Source organism: Cynara cardunculus, assembly GCF_001531365.2.
Source record: "Cynara cardunculus var. scolymus isolate 2C chromosome LG 12, CcrdV1, whole genome shotgun sequence".
NCBI lineage: Eukaryota > Viridiplantae > Streptophyta > Magnoliopsida > Asterales > Asteraceae > Cynara > Cynara cardunculus.
This window is the reverse complement of record NC_037539.1, coordinates 5,732,903-5,758,532: the sequence shown is the minus strand read 5'-3', so window position 1 is coordinate 5,758,532 and position 25,630 is coordinate 5,732,903. Positions and strand designations below refer to the sequence as shown.

Genomic DNA, 25,630 nt, shown 5'->3' with positions numbered 1-25,630 from the left:
TGTGGTAAAAGGACAGGCTTATATATATAACGCTTTTGGAGAAGGAATGTGTGTTGGAGAGAGATTAAAGAAGGAAAAGTGAAAAAGCAAAGCGGCAAACAGCGTCTCTCTCCATGTGCCTTGGACCATTTCCTCTTTCTCTGACTAGGGTTTAAGCTTCTTCGTTGTTCATCAGTTTAACTGTTGGGAAATTGGGTTCTTGAATGGTGTCTGTTGGATTAAGATCTGTGCTATAGAGATGACGGATCTGTTGGGGTTTCAAGAAAGGAATTTGGAAGTTGAATGAGGTAAGTTTCTTGTGTTACTACTTTCAGTTTCAGTAGTTGGGTACTTGAAGATCTGTGCCTTTTTGGTGAAGTTGCGTTGCTCAAAATCGAGTTCAGGTGGTGTTAATTCGAGTGTTTGAAGGTGAATTTGAGTGAAGTTGGTTTTAGATCGCGATAGGTTAGGTTACTTAGACAAACTGCAAAAAAGTTTGGCAGGGGGGATGCTTTTCTTTTCGAGTTGGATATTATATGAGTAACTTTTTGTTGTTGATTTGGATTTGATGCTCAAGTTGTCGGGAGATTGATCAAGAGTGAAGAAGGAAGAGCATTATCGGAAGGTTGTATATGGTCCCTCCATTAAGTGGTAGATAAGTCAGTTAGTAGGACCTTGGGTTAATGATTGTTACTTTTTCGGGAAGATGGGGCATCACTTTTTGGTGATCTTTATAGTTGTTTGAGGACTAGGCTGGTTCCATACATCCATTTTCGTTACTTAAATTCAAGGATCCCCTTTCTGTTAATAATGTCGACTGAAGGAGCTCCTCGTTTCAAGTCAATTAAATCATTGCCGGTGGATTATAGATTTATGAGTTCAGCCGAAAAGTCTACAAGTAGTAATAGCAGTATGATTTCTGTTAGTATACCTGAGAATGGTAGTGCAGCTGGTGGTGACAACATGAATCAGGTTGATGATGATTCACCATATGGTCAGAGGACACCAAGCTCAACCTTTTTTATGAATGACAGACCTTCCATGGATGATGAAGATATTGATCCATCAGTTTCTCCTCAAGGATCTGTTCGGCCTTCATGGGGTGAAACCAATTGGGGAGATACTGCCTCATATGTTGCAAAAAAGGTAATTCTGGTCTTTAAGCCACGACTCTCTTACTTGTTGTCTGGCATGCACAATGGATTCACACAACCGATTAGATTAATTAGGATTTCATGATATTGATATTACAAAATGATTTTTTCCATCCCTTTACCTTCTTGCAACATGTAGTTATCAACATGAATTGAGATTGATAGGAGCCTATAACCAGTCACTGATCATAGACCGTCCAAAATAAACCTAACAAGCCTACAACACGCTCTGTGGGCGAAATTACGCATACAGAAAGAGAAAATCCAATTGTACCAAGTTTCCTTCGCTTGCTCTGCTGGCTAACTAACTTTATCTCCATAACATATTAAAGAAGTTCATTCTTTTGTCGGTGATTTTTCTGCTATAGTTATTTCATTTGGACTGGAATTGAGGAATGTTTTGAAGCATGTAATACTTGGAAGTTTTGTACTATATTCACTTGATCATGCCAAAACAATCAATTCAGTTGATGTGCACTGCAGATAACGTATCACTGAAAAATAAAGAATCCATTGAAGTGTATCTTACCTTTTTTCTCTTATCTTCTAATTTGCCTTCTTAGTATTCACATGTAGAAAAGTTGCGAATTTTGATAATCTTTTTCACACAAAATCAACTTAAGAAACAATTAAGCTCTCAAACACAACCAAATCAAATATTGTCACACACCTATCAACATGAAACCTTAACTTTGGAAAATTGATTTGATGTACAGTAGCAACCTAAATCTGGGTTTCTATAAAAATATAGAAGGGATGATGAAAATTCAGTTAATCCTTACATGATGACAACTTGGTTCAATTGGTGGAAATGGTGATCTCAATATAAAGAAGATAGAAATGGGTGTTTTTTCCTCATGAAAGAAAAAGAAAGAATCGATGGATGATTTTGTGTCTGTTTTTCTATATGTGTGCATGTGAGAGGTTGGTATTTCTTGAAATTATAGTTTTTAAGTGGGGAAATTGGCTCACTTGAAACTTTTTAAATATGCTTTTGGGTTATCTTGGCCCTATCTTTTTCTTGTAACTTTTTAAAAATAAATATTGTCTATGTGTGAGCAAAGTTGGCCGCCACATTAACTCAAGGGGAAAATTTACGCATCACCTATCCTACTTCTGTGCTAGCAGGCAGGTATGATTCGTCGGAAGTGGAAGAATAAGCATGGCTGCAATTTTGTTGGGCAATGCCTATTTTATGAGGCACACAATCAAATTGAGCTGATATTATATCCAGTGTGATGCATAGGGATCCCCTCCTTGATTGGTCATCACAATAAAAAATGGTTTGAAAGCCTAAGCAATTCATTTGGTTAATTGGCATTTAACAAATTAATGCCCAAGCAACGAAGAATGGAACATAGGAGTGGATCTTSTTTACTACTGTAATTCAAAATGATAGTGCTTGGATTTAAATTGTGTTTCGTGCAATATTCTGATGACTTGAAAACCTTATTTGATGATCACATATCTTGTAATACGACGTGCGGAAAAGCTAGTAAGTGCATTATATATCCTTAACTTCTTTGTGAGGAAATAATCACTGATCAATGTTATAGCTGCATAACCATTGTTTGTAAAAGATTGCAATGCTAATTATCCTCCAGTTTCTTTTCCTTCCCATTTATAGTCTTTAATGAATGTAGGTTTTATATGTAATAAAATGGGTTAGATGAAAGCTTTGTGTTTCTTCATGATGCTAGTCCATAGTTGAAAAGATATGAGTGAATTAAGGGAATGCATTTGTTTCGTTGTCTAAAACATGGCTTCATATAATTTAAAGTCGATAGTTGCATGAAAATGGATGCTTATGTTAGAATGACTTATTCGCACCTGGTGTAGTTCGGCCTAGGTGGCATGATGCACACCTAGTTTGCATCCATTATCTGAAACATGAAAACAAGAAATTGATAATAGAGAGGAACCGATGCAGCTGCATTTGAGCTTGACTCTTGCATATACGGCTTGAGGTTGGGGTGGGGAGGATATTAAGGCTTGACAAACTTCTTAAGGGTTTAATTTAAAGAGTTCGTTAACTCCCAYGGTCAAAGGACGTAGGTCTGAAACCCAAATGAAATCACAAGGCCAATTCTTAAATAATCCTACATGTTGTCGAAAAAAATTGAATACTCACACTGTAAGCACGTGGATTTTGTTTCTTCTTCTCTCATGTCCCGCTATTTTCTTTTATACTTGCATCTTATCTCATTTGTTGTCTGCATTTTGATTGTTATGAATACTCTGTTCATATCTGGTTGCCATAAGTGCCTTAATATATTATTTTGACATGAAATGCACATTTCAGCGATTTTTATTGGTTAATGTATATCTTTCTWTTGTATTTCACATGTGTATGTGTGCGTGAGAATGTGTGCTACACCAAAATGTAGTATCTTTGAAGATGCCGTTCCCACATGCAGTAAATGTACTAATTCTTCTCCATCTATGGTAGGGCACCATGGTTTGTTCTGTGCATGGATAAGTCACAAGTTGGCCTACCTCTCATGATGGGACTTATTCTGTTGCTATTGGTTGAATGCCATTATACCATGTATTTCTTTAGATGCTAGAGACCTTGAGCAGTGAAATTGTTGTTTTCTGTTGTGTTTTATTTATAAAGAAGGCCTATGTAAATGCTATTCATTTTTTAAGTCTAGCTTGTGATTGGATTTAAATTTTGAGGATAGTGAAGCATCTTCTTGGGCTTCATGGTGGCCTTTTTTTGTTTATGGGAGAATGTAGGGCTTTTTGTAGAAAAAAAGGGGAAGTTTATATGCATGACTTCATTGTAACTAGTTGTGGTCCTTGTGAATTGTTGACTTGTTTCAATAGGCAATGAATGTTTCTCCCAAGTTCCAGAGAAAAGATGTCTCTAAATTCATTTACAGAAGAGTATTTTGATGATATGATGACATTTATAAATGTAAAGTGTAAAATGATGTGATTATATTTATCTTTCACTTTGTATTATGAGGGTTATCGTTTCCGCTAATGCTTAAAGGACTAACGACAAGCTGTTTTGGATTTTTGTATAAGATATTTTATGGTAAGTATCTTATGCCTGATATGGTTGCTTAAGTTGCCAGTCTGAATCCAGAATTAGTTTGAAGGTGCAAACCAAAATAAGAAGTTTGACCAGCTAAGAATGGTCCGAATTCTGTAGCCTTTTGTTTGTAATGGTGAAGTACTTACATTTCCTTAGTCTACTAGAGGGCATTTGATATTAGTCATATCAGTAACCCAAAAGAAAAGAAAACCTTTCCACCTGGCAATAAAGAGAAAGAAATAGACCTTCATACCAAAAGAGTTAAGCGGATTTCCTGAGACTCTTATCATATACACCAATTTTTTGTGTTCATAATCACACATATGGCTTGTTGTGGGGTTCACCAGAGATTCAAGTTAGCAAGCAACATTTTTGCTTTTGTGCTAACATGCTAACAATGTGTGAATTAGTTCAGTTGACTGATAATATGTTAAATGTTGTAACAAATCTGTAATTGTCTCTCCATACACTCACATGTTCTTTTGATCGACTAGATTTAAACCACTATGGTTTACGTGTACCTTATAACAAAAATTACTAAATCTTGCACATTGAGAAAAGCAACAGTTAATTTCTAACTATATAATAAAAATACATATTGATGATGCATTTCAAAATGAGATAAATTGATTCATAGGACACCAAAATAGTGCGATTTCATCATCTCAATGAGTTGAAAAGTTCAATTAATTTCAATAACGTCAGCACCATTTTATAATACTGTTGATTTTTAAACTTTTGAGCTTAACCGATAGACATATGTCATGCATCTAATGTTGCTTATCTCTATGGCATTGGCATACGCATGTGATTCAGAAGCTTCAGTCATGGTTCCAATCTACTGATGGGAACTGGGAGCTGGCAAGGATTCTGTCCATTTCAGGGAACGAGTCGCTCATCTCATATTCTGAAGGAAAAGTAAGCTGGCTCCTGTAGATCTTTGTTACTTAATTTTATATGGAGTTTCAAATAATCACGACTTTTGACTTGGCTTCTCAAATTAGGTACAAAAGGTGAAATCTGACAGCCTCTTACCTGCTAATCCAGAAATCCTTGACGGTGTAGATGATCTCATGCAACTAAGTTATTTAAACGAACCATCAGTTTTGTACAATCTTCAATATAGATATGATAGAGACATGATCTATGTAAGCATCTAGCCATCTACTAGCATTTTAGTAGTTTGACAAATTAGTGAAGCTTGTGTTATTTTATTGATCACGTGTTTCTCTGCGTTATAGTCCAAGGCAGGACCAGTTTTAGTTGCAATCAATCCCTTCAAGAAGATCCCAATGTATGGGAATGATTATATTGAAGCCTATAAGAGTAAATCCACAGACAGTCCTCATGTATATGCCATTGCTGATACAGCCATCAGGGAAATGATTAGAGGTTTTTTACGTTTTCCTAGTATACTTCTATGAACCTTTTGTTGCTTTTGGTGTTTCTGTCATGTAAGTCTTGCTCTTTTTCTTTTCTTCCTCGCAGATGAAGTAAACCAATCTATTGTGATAAGGTTAGTTAAACTCTCTTCATTGGACATGTCTGTGCAGTTTTCTCAGTTTTCTTTACCCTCAACGTTTGTCTTTTGTAAATATTTTACTTTTTATGTATCTTCTTGACCTTCATGTACAACATCTCAGAGAGAGATTCATTTTGAACTACTAGTCGTATTAGAGATATCACTATGGTAAGACCTGCATATTGCAAAAATGCAAAAAAGAAAAAGGCACCACAATATCGGCACTTCATGGATGCTTCTGAATAAATATTTCGTGATTTCCGTCGATATCATGTCCCTTCATCTTGTAAGACATTTGAGGGTATGATTATGGTAATGCCCTTGTCATCCAGTTTGTTAATCTTATATATTACTTAAAATTTGTCTCAATAGTAGTCCTGTACATAATGTTCTGCTGTTAAACTAAAAAGCCATCATAAATGGTTTAAAAGTTCAGTATTTTCTCTTTTAAATTTGAACTATATTAGATGTCAATTTAGCATTTATTGAAGTTTGGTGTACTTCAATGTGAAACCAATGATTCAGTCAAAGCTAACCAGGGAAGATGACAAATTGTGGCTTCATATATGACTATTCTGGTCATTTTAGGATTCAAAGGCATAATGTGCTCCCTAGTGCTTCATCTGTGAGGCCGTGGCTAAAAAGCCATTGGCTGTGGAAATTATTGTCAAGCATCGGCCAGGGATGGGACGCCATTGTCACTTGCCCTTTTTCCACTTCATATCTTAATTGCCCATGCCTCTCAGCAGCAGGTGCTCTCTAGATAATAGTAAAATAAAGACAATGTTTGCTATCATCTGAATTATTAAAGGCTTCCTACTGCTTAAACAAGAGCAGGTAAACTAGTAAAGAGAAAACACCACTTAATTATATGGCTACATACATAGTGCACTCTTTGCTGGGGACCCACAATTTCTTTCCGCTACCTCTTGCTCTAGTGTACATATGATGCTACAATTTGGCTACCTGTTTTTTCTCATTATACATGACATGGACAATTTCTTAATTTTTAAGATACCGTCATTAATAAGTTCCGCAATTTTACCTTTTTAGATTATGGTGTAACCGTGTAAGAAATCTTGTTATCATTTGCAAGTTATCAAATTTGTCACTTGGAAAGGTTTTATTCAACACCACCATTACGGAGATTTCTATTCCGAACTAGTTGCTGATGAACGATGAGTCCACAAGAAATTCCTTAAATGGGAACCCAATAGATAGAGAACACTAGGAAAGGGTTTATGCAAAACAATTTGCACTCATACCATATTCTTTTGTCTAGTGGTGAAAGTGGAGCTGGGAAAACTGAGACGGCAAAGATAGCGATGCAATATTTGGCTGCTCTTGGAGGTGGTAGTGGAATAGAATATGAGATACTGAAAACTAATCCAATTTTGGAGGCCTTTGGTAATGCAAAAACATCAAGAAACAACAACTCAAGTCGTTTTGTAAGTTACTTTTTTTAAATGCAAGCTTTGAGTTTCTTCTTTGATAATACGTAGGATAAGGACAAATGATGTTGGAACAAGTTCTAATTTGCTACTGATTTCCTAATTCTAATAATAACACTAATAAATGTCAGGGAAAATTGATTGAAATTCACTTTAGTGAAACTGGAAAAATATCTGGTGCCAAGATCCAAACATGTAAGATGTCTCATTTCTTTTTAGATTTTAGAATGAAAGTTTCTTTACTATTTATCTGACATCGATGTCTGACTGCTTTGTGCAAATTGGTGTCCCGTGATTTTTAAAATTATGCAGTTTTGCTTGAAAAGGTATGGCTTTGATCTTCCCATGTTTTCACTTCTTATTTCTCCTTATTACAAATTACTCATTTCATCTATCTATGAACAGTCGAGAGTTGTTCAATGCACAGAAGGAGAAAGGTCATATCACTCATTTTATCAGCTTTGTGCAGGAGCTCCACCTCCGCTTAGAGGTATTAATTTCTGAATTTTGCACCTGTTGCCTATCTCATGTGACATGCATGATCTAAATAAGATTCCTATATCACCCCTACTGAAAGCATCTGAAGAGAAGAAAGGTTTCTCTGTATTGTTGGATGTGGAATCTATGTTATATTCAATGGCGATCTTTCTGCAATACAGAAGATTTGTAGACAAACCTATATTTGCTGAATGAACAGAATCTGCTCTTGGCAAAATTTCACGATTATGATAACTTTCATCTTCAATGACTGGCTGGGAACAGAATGTGGGTTTTAGCATATGGTTGCTGGGTTTTCTCAGTGCTAGATTTAGAGAATACAAGCTCACTATTTCTATCAAGGTTCCAAATGGCATGAAGCGTGGCGGCGAGATCAAGCCCCAAGAGCCATAGCAAGGCTTGGTGTTTTTCAAGGCCTTGATGAAGGCGGCATATCAATATATCATATATATACATATATGTTTTCTGCTATTACTCAATGATATTGAACAATTTAATTCCATATAAAAGAAAGAAAAATCAAATATTAATATCATGTGTATAGAGCTTACAAAAAGTTCGTATCAAAGACTAGTACCAACGTAAAAAAGTAGAAATACAACAAACACTTAAGAAGATAAAATAAAAGTAAACAGTCAAATAACTTATTATAAAAAACCCACGCGAAAATGCGCCATGGCATGCCTCAAGACGCCATGGCGTGCACCATGCCTTACGCTGCCACAGGGACGTCAGAGATCTTGGTGACTTTTCCGTTCATCATGCTACTTTGCTATTGCTAAATAACTTGTAGCTGGAGTGAGATAATCTGAGCATGCTAAATCCCAAATGATGCTGTTTTAAATGATTATCCACTTTGTGTGTGTGTGTGTGTTATAACAGAGAAGCTTCTTGAATCTTACATATGCGGTCACAACCTTATGTTAAACAGACTACTTGTAAACCATATTCGTCATGGACATATCCCAGATGTGTATCTCCAGGCTTTGTTGATTATGGTATGCCTAGCATGTGTTAGGACATGTGCTCATAACATAGAGAAAGTGCAAATATGACGACACGAAATGTGCATTAACTTTTCTTTTTTGAAATGGAAGGATGTCCTCATGTGCATTAACTGGCACGTTTCTATAAAAAGTAGAATGATGACTTTTGTTGGTTTCAGTAGATTTTCACTTCAGCAACAGCCCAAGAGGTACTTATTAACATTTATCCTTCTATTTCTATGTTGCAGAGAAATTAAACTTGAAGAGTGTACACGAGTACAAATACTTGCAGCAAAGCACTTGCTATTCGATTAATGGAGTTGATGATGCTGAACAATTTCGTATTGTAGTGGTACTGTATCTCTTCCCTTTAAATGTCCTGCTTTTTTCCTATCCATGTACCATAGGAGGAAAAATGAATCAAACCTTCTACTTCATTTCTTCTGTGAAGAGAGAACTGTTTGATATCCACTATAGAAATTTTATTTTTCAGGAAGCCCTGGATGCTGTTCATGTTAGCAAAGAGAACCAAGAAAATGCTTTTGCAATGCTTGCCGCAGTGTTGTGGCTAGGAAATGTGACCTTTTCGGTTGTTGATAATGAAAACCATGTGGAACCTGTGATTGATGAAGGTAATAGTTTATGATAGTGCCCGACTTGTTTGGTGTCCCTATAGCTTTTCACTTGTTTAATGAAATCTGTTTTATGTGTATTGTGCTCGTTCATCAGTCAATTGGCCAAGTCTATGTGCTTTCAGCTAGGTTGTGTTTTGCAACACATTATCATTGCAGTACCCTTTAGGGGATCTCAATCAGCCGCACTAAATGGTTCAACCACTTAATTGTTCATAGCATGCTTTGAACGAAGACTGTTTCTTTTCCCAAAAATGAATGACTTAATGGTTCAACTTGCCTGTTAATGGTTCATATATATATGCAGTCTTTACCAACAAATGCAAGTTTAGTTTTTTTCGGAGAAAAATATCCTTGTCTCCTTGAGCAAGCTCCATGCCTTTTCTCTTTTCCTAATCTTTTTCCGTTTCTTTGCTGTTTTGTTTTCTTTTTGTCTTTTCTTTCTTTTGTTTTGTGAATTTATTGTTTTGGGGTTTTCTTATTGTTCTTTACTTATACATATAATTATGCATTTATTTTTCATTTACAATTGAATGTCTATAACAGCTCTGCTGAATGTCGCTAAATTAATTGGGTGCGAGGCTGATGATCTGAAGCTTGCTTTGTCTACCCGGAAAATGAAAGTTGGAAATGATAACATTGTTCAAAAGCTGACCCTAGCACAGGTGAGGAAAATAAATTGGCACAGAGAAACTTTCTGGGATGACCTTGATTATGAAAATTGTGAACCCTCCTTATTTCAGGCAATTGACACAAGGGATGCTTTGGCAAAGTCAGTATATTCTTGTTTGTTTGATTGGTTGGTGGAACAAATCAACAAGTCACTTGCTGTAGGCAAACGTCGGACAGGAAGATCTATTAGCATTCTTGATATCTATGGATTTGAATCATTTGATGTATGCCCTTTATTGTGTGTCATCATTATATCTCCGTATAGTTTATAACAACTAAAGTATTAATCGTTCCTTTCGGATGTTTCCAGGTAAATAGTTTTGAGCAGTTCTGCATTAATTATGCGAATGAGCGATTGCAGCAACACTTCAATCGTCATTTGTTCAAGTTAGAGCAGGAGGTAATCAACCATCTGCTGTTACGATTTCGTATATTTTGTCTACTTGCAAAATTATTTTAACTTAAATGCTAAGGTGTAACTCGTAAGTTTTCGTTTATGTGTACGAGGCATCTTGAGGGAATTAGTTTTGGTTGAAGTATGAGTTCAAAGAGTGTTTTATGAAAGAGGACTAAAAGAAAGCCAGCGAAACCAGATAAAAGTATAAGGATGGCCTTTTTCTAGGTTCAAACTTCTTGTAGCCAATTTTCCCTTCTTAAGCTATTAATTATGGTATGTAGCGATAAACCCAACATCACAAGAAGATTGTTATGAAATAACTAAGCTAATACCACATGCCAACCCTTGACTTCCTCCCTCAATGTCATAAAGGAAATTAAGCCGTATTCCTGAATGAGAATCCAAGCATATTCACTTGCATTAGGAACTGACTCACCAGTGTATCGGTATGTGAGCTTAAGCCTTTCCGCATACTTATATGCTGTATCTCTCTTCTTTGACTCTCAAGCAATCAAAACCCTATGTTGGTGATCTACAACCCACTTCATCCATATGTTGGGCTTCTATGTCCTGAGGCTTATCAACCTTGTTTTCCCTTTCAGTGGTCTCGTTTGATCAACTCTTTTTGGTCTTCATCTAGTTTCACGTTGGATTGCTTAATCTTGCCATATTACACTTGTTGTCCTGATACGCATGGAAGGCATAAAATACCTAAAGCGCGATTAAAGAATCCTTCGTGAAGTTAGATATAACATATTGAACACAAATAATATTCAAATGAATGATGTAATCTCATCATCGAGCTTAGGTCTTGCTTCTCCTCGAGTTAACTTGAAGAAAACCAAGGGATACAGTTGATACATAATTCAAATTTCACATATATTAACCATTCAAGGGACTCATAGCACATCATTGCTAAGCTGCATCACATTCCTTTTTCGCAATATGAACGAACCCACATACAAGGAAACTACAATAATTTTAAAATATACTCTTATCAGGTCATAACTTTCCTCTAAATGTTAGAGCTTCTGCCTTCGCGACTCTTGTCTTTACTTGTTTTGGCTTTCTAGCATACTTTCGTTTTGCTCAACTGAAGCCAGTTGCTCATGCTTTTTTGTGGCAATTATATTGAAGTTTAAGTACTACTTATGAAGGATAAACTTGCGAATGGTGGTTAACGTTGTATCTGAATTCACTGATTTTTATGTCGACTAAGTGCTGGTGGCTACTTTTTAGGAATACATCCAGGATGGCATTGACTGGGCAAAAGTGGAGTTTGAAGACAATCAAGATTGTCTCAATCTTTTTGAAAAGGTTTCTAGCCTATTCTTCAACCTATTTTTATTCATTTAAATGGGGCTCTGATTATGGAATACATTTTTTGCTGGTTTATTTTATGTACATGGCCCATCTTCTGTGGTAAGCAAACGTGAATAGGCCGATTTTTTTTTAAATCTATGAAAATCCTATGAGAAACGTATCTGTATGGAGTAACTCTTCGCTGGGAAAAATACTCTTCCCCTCACAGAGAACAGATGATAGCCGTATGCTGCTCGTTGTATTTTGCCTTTTGAGTTTACAAGATATAGTAATATGCATTTCCTTTACTGAATATGTACTTTCAGTTATAGTTTTAAGGTGTTTTGACATTACCAATGACATCTCTTTTACTGTTCCTTTTTGTTTCTGAAGTCTGACGCATTATTATTTTTGGCTGCACATTTGAGAACATTGATAACATCTATTATACAATTGATAGGACCTTGATATCTTGTCTTTCTTATAGAAACCATTGGGTCTACTGACTCTATTAGATGAAGAGTCTACGTTCCCGAATGGCACGGACATGACATTTGCAGGCAAGCTAAAACAGCATTTGAAATCTAATTCGTGTTTTAGAGGAGAACGAGGCAAAGCGTTTACAGTTCACCATTATGCTGGGGAAGTACGTACATATACTCGTTTCTCTTTAATACATCTGTTTCCTCACACTATTCTTCTTGTTAATCTTTTTCTCTTTCAATAATTTGTCTGGGAAGTAAAGACTTGTAGAATGAGAGAAGATTCATCAGTATAGCAGAGACGAAATTTCCTTGCCAGGCAAACAAAAAAAGTAAAAGGAATGGAGTTGAAAAATCTTAATATACATGACTTACTAACAATGCCGTAGGATTACCAGAACTCCTTTTTTCCCCCTAGAGACCTATTCCTGTCTTGCAACGAATCAAATGGGCTGAGGCTCTCTATTTTTTCATCACCATGTGAATCTGATAAATGAAGACTCTTAATGCAGAAGCCATCTTTATAGAACAAGTTTTTCATTCTGTCTTTTTGATAATTTGGTGTTATAAATGATCTTGTTTTTGGCTACTTGCCATAGACTCCATTTTTCTGAATAAACAGAACAAAACCTTCACTGGCTCTTTGTGTCTGCATGCGTGATTGCTACCTAATAGTTATTTTGACTGGCTCTTCTCAGGTTATGTATGATACAACTGGGTTTCTGGAGAAAAACCGTGATCTATTGCATCTGGATTCCATTCAACTTTTATCTTCCTGCACGTGTGAACTTCCACAGGCGTTTGCTTCAAATATGCTTTCTCTTTCAGAAAAGCCTGTGCTTGGACCATTACACAAATCAGGTGGAGCAGATTCCCAAAAGCTTAGTGTCGTGACGAAGTTTAAGGTATGTTCACTTCGAAGATTGAAGTTTGGAGTTGAGATGATAATTACTGGTGTTGATAACATTAGCAAGTACAACACACATAATTCACAAGACATGTATGTTAATTAAAAGTCTGACTTGACAATGGTAAAACTTAGACTTTTAGTATGTTATGTAATTATTGCCTTCCTTTTAATGAACTTAATACTCCCTCCGTCCCAAAATAAGTGCCCACTTTCAAAAGTAAGTGCCTACTTCCCAATTATATCCTCAATTATGAGATGGAGAAATTTATTATGCCCAAGGTTTTTAAAGGCGGAATTGAGCCTCGAGGCGTTTTCCCTCAACGAGGCGAGGTGTAAGCCCCGAGGCAGGAATATATATACACCAAAATATGTATATATACTACACAAATATATATACATTTATACACAATATATAATACCAAATTACTATTTACTAAGGGTGTTGATTCAGTGGTTCTTGACAGGAGAGAGTGAAACCGTGAGATAGGCTGAGAGGATGCTGAAAAATTGGTTGCTTGGAGAAAGGTGAAGAAAGAGTGAAACCACACTTTTTGATTGAGAGGAGAAAGTACTGGCTTTTGCGTTTTAAAATATTAAAAGTACACATTGGGTCCATTGGGCTTTAACTTTTAGTTTTTTAAAATAAAAGACACTTATACTGTAAAGAGAAGTACTACTACTCTCATAAAGCCTGCAAAAAAGCCAAGAAAACCATTACCAAATCCAGATCATCTGAGGCGTACGCCTCAACAACACCTCACGCCTCACTGAACCAAGGTGTAAGCCTCGTCCAGGGTCCAAGAGGCGCCGCCTCAGGTGCGGTTTTGGGTCGCCTCGCCTCAAACAATTTTTAAAACCACGATTACTCCCTCTATTATAAGGGTAAAATTGTCAGTTATACACTTCTAAAACCGTGTGCCTTTTTAATTCTGGACATTTATTACAGGGACAGAGGGATTCTCAGACATATAGATCATACTCCTGATAGGGGCTGTTTCTTAGGAGATGACTCTTCGCTGTTATTCTTCTAACCGTGACACAGGCTCCTTTCAGGAGCGAATTTAGTATGTGGATTGTGATATCTGAAAGAGTGTTCTACAGAATGTTGAACAATCCATAGCCTATGCTTTCCTTTATGCTTAGATCAAAACTGTATCGCTTTCCTAACAGATGATGTTTTGTTATGGGCCCTAATAATATATTAATTAGTTACCTTACTGACTTGTTGCACTGTCTCTCATCTTGGTCAGGGCCAACTGTTCCAATTAATGCAACGCTTGGAGAGCACAACACCGCATTTCATTCGTTGCATTAAACCCAACAACTCACAATCTCCTGGAATTTACCGTCAAGGACTTGTCTTGCAACAGCTGAGATGTTGTGGTGTTTTGGAAGTTGTTCGAATATCAAGGTCGGGCTTTCCAACAAGAATGACCCATCAGAAATTTGCGAGAAGGTATATTTTTTCATTTGTTGTAGTTTTTCATTTTGTGGTGCTTTTTAGTTCTTATTTAGAAGTAACATTTATTCACCCTTCTCTTTCGTTCCAATGTCTTTCCTGCATTAGGTATGGCTTTCTTCTGCTAGAGCATCTTGCATTGCAAGATCCATTAAGCGTGTCAGTTGCCATTCTTCACCAGTTCGATATTCTTCCTGAAATGTATCAAATTGGCTACACAAAATTGTTCTTTCGAACCGGACAGGTTAGAGGAGTATTTTTTAGTTCCCTCTATCACCTGCTAATTATATAATACTTCATTTTTTCTTTGCAAGGAGTAGCTCATGATTTATATGCCCTGCTCATGGATAATTGGGTCATGTTGTCAAGCGTTCTTTTAATATTAATTTGAAACTAATCATTGAATTAAGCGTTTCAAAAACTAAGTAGAGACGGTTCACATTTTTAAACTTGTTTTCATCATTCGACTCTCAACTTGGCAGGAATTTTCACGATCCTTTGCTTATTGAAGCAATTGCACAAAGTTATTTATCAATTTCTAATCTTGCATTCATAAATCTTCGCACTTTGATTAATGTAACGAGTGCACATTTTTCATTCTTATTCTTTTCATGGCGGCTGAGTAATTATTGTTAACCAGTCATTGTGTTTGCTGTCAACCTATGCCAGATTGGTAAGCTTGAGGATACAAGGAACCGTACTCTTAATGGCATATTGCGTGTTCAAAGCTGCTTTAGAGGTCACAAAGCTCGTCAATACATGAAGGAGTTTAAACGAGGAATTTTCACTCTCCAGTCATGTATGCCTTTTAATCATCTGTTCTAATTCTTTTATATTCACCTCCTTAGGAAAAAAGTGAATTATGGGAAATTTACGATATTTTGCTACAGTTGCTCGTGGTGAAAAAGCTAGAAAGGAGTTCACAGTATTACTCCAGAGACACAGAGCGGCGGTGCTTATACAAAAGCATATTAAAGCAAAAACAAGCAAGAAAAGATTCGAAGACATTCATGGCGCAGCGGTTGTGTTACAAGCTGGTATTATTTTAGCATCTGCAGATTATAATTTATGGTTCGGTAGAATATGTGGAGAAATGTGCATGGGTGAGGCTAGGGTTGGGGAATAACAAATCAAATTTTTCTTAGGAATGAGAACATTTTATAGAAAATCTCTGCTGAAAAAGGGAATGGAAACCCAGATAAACAAAACTATTTGCTTAATGGGCTTTACTTTGTGCATATGTGGTTGTCAAATTATAAGTGCTTGCTTCCATTAACTACCTGGTACAAATTTTTGTCATTCATATACAGTCTACAACCTCTTATTTGTCCAATTAAGTTGTTATAAGCACTGTATAATGTAACCTTTTGGGGTATAACGTATAACATAATTATGTAATGCTATAAATCCATGTGGTTATATAACATGTTTTCTTATACAAAAGCACCCAGAATTCACATAATAACCCTGAGGTGGGAATATGGTAAATAAGTGTGGGTTTATTTGGCTTTACTAGATAAAAAAGAACTTTGAATAGATCTAAAATGTTCCTAAGATCGATATCATAAGCTGTAAGATATCTACCCCCTGCCATTAGGATGGATATTGAGATTGGGTTTTGATGCAAATAGTAATCTAGGAAACTTTGAATCAATCATTTCATTGCAGTCTTGATTTATCTTATTAAAATATGTTTCCAGTTATTCGTGGCTGGCTGGTTAGGAGATGCTCAGGGGACATTGCACTACTTCAATTTGGTTCCGGAAAGGTAATTGCAATTTTTCTATCTACTACTATATTATGATGTTTGATAACAGGAAAATTATGTCAACTCATATAGTACACAATGATTAACAGGTTGATGGTATTTTTTTCCATTAGAAATAATATAATTGTGAATAATACCTCAAACTTGAATCTTAGACAACAAATTTATATGCCTCTATATTATGTTGTGGAATATGAACACCTAGTGTAACTGTAAGATATTATGAATGATTGTTCACTAAAGATGCGTTTAGTAGACCAGACAACGAAAACTTGTTGTCCCATGTTTGGTGCGACATTAGACTGAGACAGGACAAGGATTGAATGGGACAAAAGTGCATTTTTTTGTCCCACCAAAAATAGATGGAACAAGAACCAGGGAGATGGACAAGATGTTCAAATTACTAAACCACCCATGTCAAAATAAAACACAAACTTTCCACGATTCTTTCACTCGCCTACCTCACTCATGCCATCTAGTCCCGTCCAGTCCTGTTTGTGTATGAAACGGATATGTACAGTCAACATGTGAAATTATTAAAAGAGGCTTCTTGTTCTTATGGTCGTATGTGAAGTCTTGTGATCTTTTGCAATAGTTCCTATTTTTCCTATTACTTTGCATATTTTGGGAATTCTTGTTAGCTGTTACATGAACTATGGTTTAGCGTTTACGTAATTTATGAGATAACGAACGAATTTTGGCAATCAGGGTAATGAATCGGATGAAGTGCTAGTGAAATCATCATACCTCGCTGAGCTACAGCGAAGAATTCTCAAAGCAGAGGCTGGTTTACGAGAGAAAGAAGAGGAAAACGATATTCTCCACCAACGTCTCCAGCAGTATGAGAGCCGTTGGTCAGAATATGAGCTTAAAATGAAGTCCATGGAAGAAGTATGGCAGAAACAAATGCGGTCACTTCAATCAAGCCTCTCCATAGCCAAAAAGAGCCTTTCCCTTGATGATTCCGAGAGAAATTCTGATGCTTCAATCAACATAATAAATGACGATAATGGCAGCTGGGATGCAAATGCCAGAAGAAATGGTCACGAAAGCAATGGCGTGGGTGGCGTGCGACCAATGAACGCGGGTTTAAGTGTCATAAGCCGATTGGCCGAAGAGTTTGAGCAGAGAAGCCAAGTGTTTGGAGATGATGCAAAATTCTTGGTTGAAGTTAAGTCAGGTCAAGCAGAAGCAAACTTGAACCCAGATCATGAACTCAGAAGGTTGAAACAAATGTTTGAAGGGTGGAAGAAGGATTACAGTGTGAGGTTGAGGGAGACAAAGGTAATTTTAAACAAGCTTGGACACGAAGATGGGGATAGCGATAAAGGTAAAAAGAAATGGTGGGGACGGCTAAACAGCTCAAAGGTTAATTGAGTTTCTGTGTTTGTTACATAAATGGTATATAGTAAGGAAGTGTTTTGGGTTTGATTCTTGGCGATTTGTCGTTCATATGTTTTGTTTCGTATGGGAGTTTGATGCTCGTGAACATGTGTGTGCCGAGTGAATGAATTATGCTTGCCATTCTTCGTTTCGTGTATCTTAACGACACTACGTGTATCAGGTTAGTCAAAGATATCGATCTGGTCTCTTTTTTAATGCTTGTGCATGTGCAATACCGGCTTTTATTGTAGATTTTATGCAGCCATTCCTTCTTGGTCCAAATAAGTGGGTACCCAACTAAACCATGATGTCATCAAGTCAGATCAGATATAGTCAATAGGCTGGTTTGACTATGCCGTTGACCGTGCGAAGTTTTTTAAAACCAAAGTGTACCCACTGCCCATATCTACTTGTAGTCATAGAGAGGAGCCTTGGTGCTCCCAACCTTTTAACTAGAGATGAAAAAGGGTCCAGGCCCAAAGTCCAGATCCAGCCCAACCCTGACCCAGAAAGCCCAAGCCTAGTGACCCTGAAGCCTGGTTTAGGCCAAGCCGATCAAAGCAGGCTCAGGCTAGACCCAACCCGATAAAACCCAATCAAGAAAAGTCTGAAAAACTCGGCTAAGCTTGGAAAAACCAAACAAAACCTGGTCTAGAAAAGTGGTTGAAGTAGTTTGTACAAGTATACCACCTCATAACTAACTATAACCACCACGAGAAAACCATGGAACATAAAACCAGAACAAACAGACCCAGTAAATCACATTTGAAAGTAGGGTTTGAAAATATGAGATAGGCAGACATGACCTCAACCCCGTAATCATCCATAACAAATTGCTATGCTTGCAATTTGGCTCAATGGTTCTCCAATTCAAGCATCAATGCTTGGTACCAAAATTTATTGTGTCTGAAGAAGAACTAGTACAGATAGAAAAGAATAATAACAATAATCCACATTCATCTGAAAACAGAGAGTTGAAACCAAGCAAAAATTCCATAATCAGAAGTCAAGTCTTCAAATGTGCTAATGGATTCTCCATTTTAACTGCAAAAGATATGAACACAATCACAATGGATTAATAATTATCATATGCATACAATTATCAAGAAATCTATGGAAATGTAAGAATGCAAGTTTCCAGAGTTCAATGCTCTTCTAATTCGCCTGAAGCTTCACATCAACCGGCAAGTTTTGAGACCTTTTTGTGTTAGGGGCAGGTTCAAACCAGAACCATAAACATATCGAGAGAGAAAAAAAAAACTATTCATGTTTTATTCATGATGAATGTTTGTGATGATGGCTATAAAAATGCATGATATTCATTATGAATAATACATGAAATGGTTGATTTGCAGGTTCTCAATGTACTTATGGTTATCATTTGAACTTTTCCCCTTATACAAGATAATGGATGAGTCATCTACGTTTACAAGATCACGAAGAAACTACGGGGGTTGCAGGCAAGTTTGATTCGTGGGCATAAGGGCAATAAGGTTTACGCACTTTTATCAGATTATCAAAAGACTAAAAAGTTGAACGAGCAAAAAGAATATCTTAAAGAGCGATAGAACACTACCTTATTACCTTATTTATGTCTTGTTTGATATTTAAACAAGCAACACAAAGGTGATAAATAGAGATTTGTGTTCACATAACGTAGTGCAGAAGAACAACGAAATGCAGTTCTTCACAACGATTTTAAATGAAAAGCACAAACCTACAACTCGGTTGTGATTGCCGCAATACTCTTACCTGAAACATAACCAAAGAAACAAGCTTCTCTCAGTATCTAAATGGCAGGGATTGAAAATAGAAAACAAAAATCACACTGAGAACATGGTTTTAGGGACAAGGGGAAAGTTCATACAAGAATCGTCACCATTACAAGTACCGTGAGAACCAACCATTCATTATGAATATACCTAAATATTCATGAACATTATTCAACATAAATTTCTATTATAATGCATGAATAGCTGGTTCTCAAATGAACCTGCCCCTTAGGAATAATAATGCATTTAGCACGCAAATGGACAAGACTAGACTAGACGGGACATGACTGCACGGACGAGAATGATGCAGGCGGGTGAAAGAATTGTGAACGGTTTTAGGGTTTTAATTGACATGGGCAGTTTAGTATTTTACCAATCTTGTCCCAAAAACGCACAAATTGATTAGATAAATAAATAGGATAGCAAGTTATTTACCGATCTTCTGTTCATCATTTGAAAAGTAATCTTGAATAGCAACCATTTTGAACTTGCTGGTTTTCAAGCTTCTTATGGCCTCACAAGTAGCCAAAGCACCCGAAACAGTTGTTATGATCGGAACCTTATAAGCAAGGGCCATCCTCCTCAGTTGACGGCCATCAATCTGGTCAAGATCGTCATTGGAACTTGTAATCACCATCAAGTTGATTTGTCCATTTGCAACCATATCACCTGCATGCGGACGTCCTTCATGCAGCTTCAGCACCCTCTCCACTGGGATCCCATCTAATTCAAGAACATGAGCAGTCCCAGAAGTTGAAACAATCGTAAATCCAAGCCCCACAAAAGCTCGTGCAATTTTCGCAAGATGTGGCTTTGTCATATCGTTTAGACTAAGGAAAACGGTCCCAGAAACTGGCAGCTTCTGGCCAGCAGCTATTTGCGATTTGGCAAATGCGATAGCGAAATCAAAGTCAATCCCCATCACTTCACCAGTGCTACGCATTTCCGGTCCAAGAAACACATCACAGCCTTGGAATTTCTCAAAAGGGAGAACCGCTTCTTTAACCGAAACATGTTTTGGGATGATTTCTTTCGTAAAGCCCAAATCTTGAAGGGAAATTCCCGACATTACAAGTGAAGCGTATTTAGCCAGTGGTCGCCCAATTGCCTTAGACACAAAAGGAACTGTACGAGAAGCTCGGGGATTTGCCTCCAACAAGAAAACGTCACCGGAAGCTGTGATTGCATACTGACAGTTCATAAGACCACACACATTTAGCCTCTTAGCCAATTTGGTTGTCCAAGATCTGATTGTTTCTAAACTTGAACGTGAAACCGTTTTTGTAGGAATCATGCAAGCCGAATCACCAGAATGGACCCCGGCTTGTTCAATATGCTCCATGATTCCACCAATAACCACATTTCCATGCAAATCAGCAAGTGAATCGATATCAATCTCTATGGCATCAGATAAGTATCTGTCAACCAAAACTGGGCGTTCCGGATCCACCTCAACAGCGGTTTCTAGATACTTTATTAGCTTCTCGTCACTATAAACAATCTCCATAGCACGACCACCTAAAACATAAGAAGGTCTAACAACAACTGGATATCCGATCTCTGATGCAATGGCAAGAGCGTCGGAATCACTTTTAGCAATGCCGCCTTTTGGTTGTTCGATTTCTAGTTCCTTCAAGATGGCATTGAATCTCTCTCGGTCCTCAGCAGCATCGATAGAATCAGGTGATGTGCCCCAAATGGAAACCTGCCCACCACTAGCAGAGGGGAGTTTGTGTTCATCTAGGTAGTGTTGGATGGGAAGAGCTAGTTTCAGAGGGGTTTGACCACCAAACTGCACGATGATGCCATCAGGACGTTCCATGTCAATGACGTTAAGTACGTCTTCAACTGTGAGGGGTTCAAAGTAGAGGCGGTCGCTTGTATCGTAGTCGGTGGACACAGTCTCGGGATTTGAGTTCATCATTATGGTTTCGTAGCCTGCCTCCTACATAAACAAGACAAAAGACATAAGCATATAAGACTTGAATTCCATTAAAATTCTCCCATTGAGCATTAAAAAGAACTCGTTTCAAAAAGCTCCAGGGGCCTTCTTCGATTATGCCCCTTATGTTTTTCTAGTTAACCTTTCAACGTGTTCTTTTAGAATGTTTTACATTGTCATCTAGCTTATCGGCTACCTTTCACAACCCATGACTAGCTTATTAGACAACAATTAACTTCTCACATAGTTTACCGAACAACTAGCTTATTTTTTGAGCTTGTATTTTTTTTTTTCAATTATGCCCCTTATATTTTTTCTAATTAATTATTCAACATGTCCTTTTAGGTTATTTTACATTATCATCTAGCTTATCAGCTAGTTTTTACCAAACATGACGAGGTTATCAGCCAACAACTAGCTCACCAAACATAGCCTTAATGTTGGAAAGCTCCCAAATTCTAAACTATCATGGGACAAATTCATCTGGACAGCAACCAGATTCAAATGACTACAGTCGGGTGAAGGGTGATCCTCAGATCAACCAAAAAAGACAAGGGAAGTTTTCTTACAAATAATGGTGTGTAAAAAGGGGTAAAAAATCATATTCAAGTACTTCACCATGCCAATTTATGTTATATGAATTGATTCTGTTATCATTAAGTGGATCCTAGGAGTTATAAATACAATCAAGAAAGCAATGAACAAACCTGGAGTGCAAATGAAGCATGGCAGCAACAATAATCGAACTCAATTCCTTGCCCAATTCTATTTGGCCCTCCACCCAAGATCAAAACTTTCTTTCTTTTGGTTGGAGCTGATTCACATTCGAAATCATAAGATGAATACATATAAGGAGTGTTTGCCTCAAATTCTGCAGCACATGTATCAACACGTTTGTAAGCAGGAGCAACTCCCAAAGACAACCGCTTTACACGAACTTTTTTCTCTGTTGAGTCTGTAGCAAATGCTATCTGTTTATCACTGAAACCTCTTTTCTTTACCTCATAGAACTCATCTTTGGTAAGCTGCGATAAACTTTTTGCCATGATATATTGCTCAACATCTATTAATTCTTTAAGTTGGGTGAGAAACCATGTGTCAATGAAACTCAACTCATGAATGGCATCCACCTTCATGCCTCTTTTCATTGCAGCATATATAGCATGGATTCGGTCAGGATTAGGGACCCGGAGACTGTATTTCAACTTGTCCCAATCCCAGTCCAGTTCCTTGATTGGTGCACAACCCCAACCAGAGAAGCCACATTCGAGTGATCTGACCGCCTTTTGAAAAGATTCTTGAAACGTGCGCCCTACTGCCATGGATTCACCAACAGATTTCATCTGGGTTGTCAACACCGGTTGAGATCCTGGGAATTTCTCAAATGCAAACCTGGGTATCTGTACCATATAAATTAGTGTTAGAATTATCATTAACACTGTATTCTCAAATTTTGGAAGAAAGGAAAGGAAAAGGAAAGAAATTCTTTTACTTGTGTTCTTGAAAGTGAAGGGAATGAACGGAAAGGGGACATTTTTTCATGTTCTTGAACCAAATAGAAATGAAAAGAAAGATGTTATTTTTACAAATTTTATCTTTTATACTTGTTTTTTCTCATTTCAGATTTTCTTTCCCTACAGTTCTTCCAACATTTGATATGAAAGTTTTGGGACGAAAGATAAAAATCAGACAAGACATAATTTTTCCCCTCCCTTTCCTTCCTTTTCCTTCAAAAAAAGGTTTCGAGAACACAATGTAAAAGATATACACAAAACACAGAATATGAATAAAAAAGATGGCAAGTTTAAAGCGATAAACTAAAAGAAAGGTCAAGGGTTCTAGCCTTTGTGACAACATAATCAATAGAAGGTTCGAAACTAGCCGGTGTCTTCATTGTGATATCATTAGGAATCTGATCCAAAGAATAACCAACAGATAATTTGGCAGCCATTTTTGCAATAGGAAAACCAGTAGCTTTTGATGCCAAAGCAGAGGACCTTGAAACTCTAGGATTCATTTCAATAACCATAACCTCACCATCCACAGGATTCACAGCAAATTGTACATTAGAACCACCACATTCAACTCCAATTTCCCTTATAATAGCTATAGAGTAATCACGAAGCCGTTGGTACTCCTTATCGGTCAAAGTTTGTGCAGGAGCAACTGTGATTGAATCCCCAGTATGAACACCCATTGGATCAATATTCTCAATAGAACATATAATAACCACATTGTCAGCCAAATCCCTCATAACCTCAAGCTCATATTCTTTCCAACCTAACAAAGATTTCTCCACTAAAACCTGTGATGTCACGCTGGCTGCCAGCCCAGACTTGCAAATTGCCTCAAATTCTTGTTTATTATACGCAATCCCACCACCAGAACCCCCTAAAGTAAAAGCCGGTCTAATAATCAAAGGAAACTCACCAATTGTGTTAGCGATTTGCAGACATTCTTGAAGGGTGGTTCCAATCCCAGATGGAGGAGTCTTGAGCCCGATGTTCTTCATGGCTTCCTTAAACAATTCCCTATCTTCAGCCTTCTTAATAGCTTCAAGCTTCGCTCCGATCAACTCCACATTATACTTATCAAGAACACCGCTTTCAGCCAACGCCACCGCAAGATTGAGCGCAGTTTGGCCACCCATGGTGGGCAAAATCGCGTCTGGTCTCTCGATTGCAATCACCTGCTCGACTAACTCCGGCGTCATGGGTTCAATGTAAGTCCTGTCCGCCATCTCTGGATCAGTCATGATGGTAGCAGGGTTTGAGTTGATAAGAACAACCTCATACCCATTCTCTCTCAAAGCTTTACAAGCTTGGGTACCAGAATAGTCGAATTCGCAAGCTTGGCCGATAACAATAGGCCCAGCACCAAGAATCATAATCTTTTTTATATCAGTTCGCTTACCCACATTTGATTTTTGATCTCCGGTCACTTGGCTGGTCTTAACAGAGCTACATGTAATGGAAGAAACATTTGACGATAAGTGGTGGGAAATCTTGGACTTGTTAATTGAGAATGATGGTAAAGGAAAAGACTTGGGTTTGGAGGAAATGAAAGCGGAGGTGGCGGTGGTGGAGGAGATGAAGACATTTTCACAGGGGCTGAAGCAGCGAACCGCCATGTCTGTAACGTTTACGACGGTGAAGATAGAGGATATCTGTAACGTTTACGACGGTGGAGATAGAGGAAGATGGAAAGAGAGCAGAGCGGCGCTTGAGACAGAAAGAAGGTTAGGTTTTAAGCCAAATGCTTCGGAGTTCCGAACCCACCCTACCTTTCGGCTCTCTTCTCCACTATCCAAAAGTGGTTCCTGCCCTTTGCTTTAATCATTATTGGCCTTTTATTTTTATATTATATATAGAGACAGATTTTTTTTGTTAACTTAATTTATGGTGTTAACTTTATAAATCTATCATAATCATTCATCTTGTGAATCGATGGATGACATTTATGATGATAATTTTGTAATAATTAATAATATAATATGTTATCATCTAAGATGAACATATACAAACAAAAGTATTATTGAAAAAAAATTCATAATGGCATGAATGTTTTGTAACTGCCCATATGTATATTAATGTTTTATAGCTGCCCATGTTTTGTAACCACCCATAAGTATATTAATTTATTGTCATTAATAAAAAATCTTTATCATTATGAATATTAATATACACTTGAGCATCTCTCTTTTTGTACGAACATGCATTCACTTATGAATAATTATGAAGAGTGCTTTGGATGTTCGTATATGTTGACATGTGTTATGTGCATTGCTTGGATGTTCACAAAAGTTCATTTGGTTGTTTCATATTTTTATATGTTCACAGACAATGAATATTATACAACTATTGGAAATACGTTCACTTATGAACAATTAAATTTTGTTCAACCATTAATATCGCTTAATAAATCAAACTCAGGTGTTTGATGTGAAGAATGACGTCGATACGTATATGTCAAAATATCAAATGAATAATCTGGGGAAAAATAACATAATAATTTAGCTGGAATCATGGGATGAGAAGTTTTTGCAGCAACTCAATAATGCAAATGTAAGTAAGACAAAAAAAAGAAAATTATCAATATAACCTTAATATTAATTGCATGGTAATAGATAAAGGGGAAGACTAATGGCACCCATATGTTATACTAATGACATATTGACATCCCTATAGTTAGGTAATCATTTCATTTTTTGTTATTTTTTTATTGTTTTTGTCTTTTTGTTGTCTTTTTTTTTTATATTAATTTTTTAATTATCTTGTA

The 25,630-nt window shown here is 37.0% G+C and overlaps 2 protein-coding genes across 3 annotated transcripts; one reads left to right on the top strand and one right to left on the bottom strand.

Annotated features, from left to right (window-relative positions):
- The first annotated feature begins 44 nt into the window (after nucleotides 1-44).
- LOC112522627 (myosin-1) lies at nucleotides 45-17,856 on the top strand. 2 transcript variants are annotated; one of them, XM_025131879.1, is made up of 24 exons: nucleotides 62-287; nucleotides 1,014-1,125; nucleotides 4,993-5,094; nucleotides 5,181-5,324; nucleotides 5,418-5,568; nucleotides 5,665-5,692; nucleotides 6,981-7,146; nucleotides 7,281-7,344; nucleotides 7,462-7,475; nucleotides 7,555-7,639; nucleotides 8,882-8,985; nucleotides 9,127-9,265; nucleotides 9,812-9,930; nucleotides 10,009-10,161; nucleotides 10,248-10,337; nucleotides 11,574-11,651; nucleotides 12,124-12,282; nucleotides 12,817-13,023; nucleotides 14,279-14,484; nucleotides 14,596-14,731; nucleotides 15,157-15,286; nucleotides 15,378-15,524; nucleotides 16,188-16,255; nucleotides 16,964-17,856. In XM_025131879.1, exons 1-24 carry the CDS (start codon nucleotides 283-285, stop codon nucleotides 17,630-17,632), a joined length of 3,276 nt encoding a protein of 1,091 aa, XP_024987647.1. In that variant the 5' UTR covers nucleotides 62-282; the 3' UTR covers nucleotides 17,633-17,856. The 2 variants fall into 2 exon arrangements, with proteins under 2 accessions (XP_024987646.1, XP_024987647.1); XM_025131878.1 differs by having other exon boundaries at nucleotides 45-1,125.
- A 516-nt stretch (nucleotides 17,857-18,372) lies between these two features.
- Nucleotides 18,373-24,644, bottom strand: LOC112522650 (carbamoyl-phosphate synthase large chain, chloroplastic-like). The gene is made up of 5 exons (XM_025131917.1): nucleotides 23,196-24,644; nucleotides 22,060-22,752; nucleotides 19,846-21,355; nucleotides 19,356-19,390; nucleotides 18,373-18,682 (listed from the first exon to the last, which is right to left on the bottom strand). The coding sequence occupies exons 1-4, from the start codon at nucleotides 24,480-24,482 to the stop codon at nucleotides 19,356-19,358; spliced, it is 3,525 nt and encodes a 1,174-aa protein (XP_024987685.1). The 5' UTR covers nucleotides 24,483-24,644; the 3' UTR covers nucleotides 18,373-18,682.
- Nucleotides 24,645-25,630: the final 986 nt, after the last annotated feature.

What these genes read in the sequence shown, in the direction of transcription:
- LOC112522627 (XM_025131878.1), top strand. Translation starts at nt 790, where the DNA reads ATGTCGACTGAAGGAGCTCCTCGTTTCAAGTCAATTAAATCATTGCCG. An exon ending in ACAACAACTCAAGTCGTTTT is followed by an intron (nt 7,147 to 7,280) that starts GTAAGTTACTTT and finishes AATAAATGTCAG; the next exon opens with GGAAAATTGATTGAAATTCA. An exon ending in AGCGGTTGTGTTACAAGCTG is followed by an intron (nt 15,525 to 16,187) that starts GTATTATTTTAG and finishes ATATGTTTCCAG; the next exon opens with TTATTCGTGGCTGGCTGGTT.
- LOC112522650 (XM_025131917.1), bottom strand. Translation starts at nt 24,482, where the DNA reads ATGGCGGTTCGCTGCTTCAGCCCCTGTGAAAATGTCTTCATCTCCTCC. An exon ending in ATGCTTCATTTGCACTCCAG is followed by an intron (nt 21,356 to 22,059) that starts GTTTGTTCATTG and finishes TTGTTTATGTAG; the next exon opens with GAGGCAGGCTACGAAACCAT. An exon ending in AAATGATGAACAGAAGATCG is followed by an intron (nt 19,391 to 19,845) that starts GTAAATAACTTG and finishes GTTATGTTTCAG; the next exon opens with GTAAGAGTATTGCGGCAATC.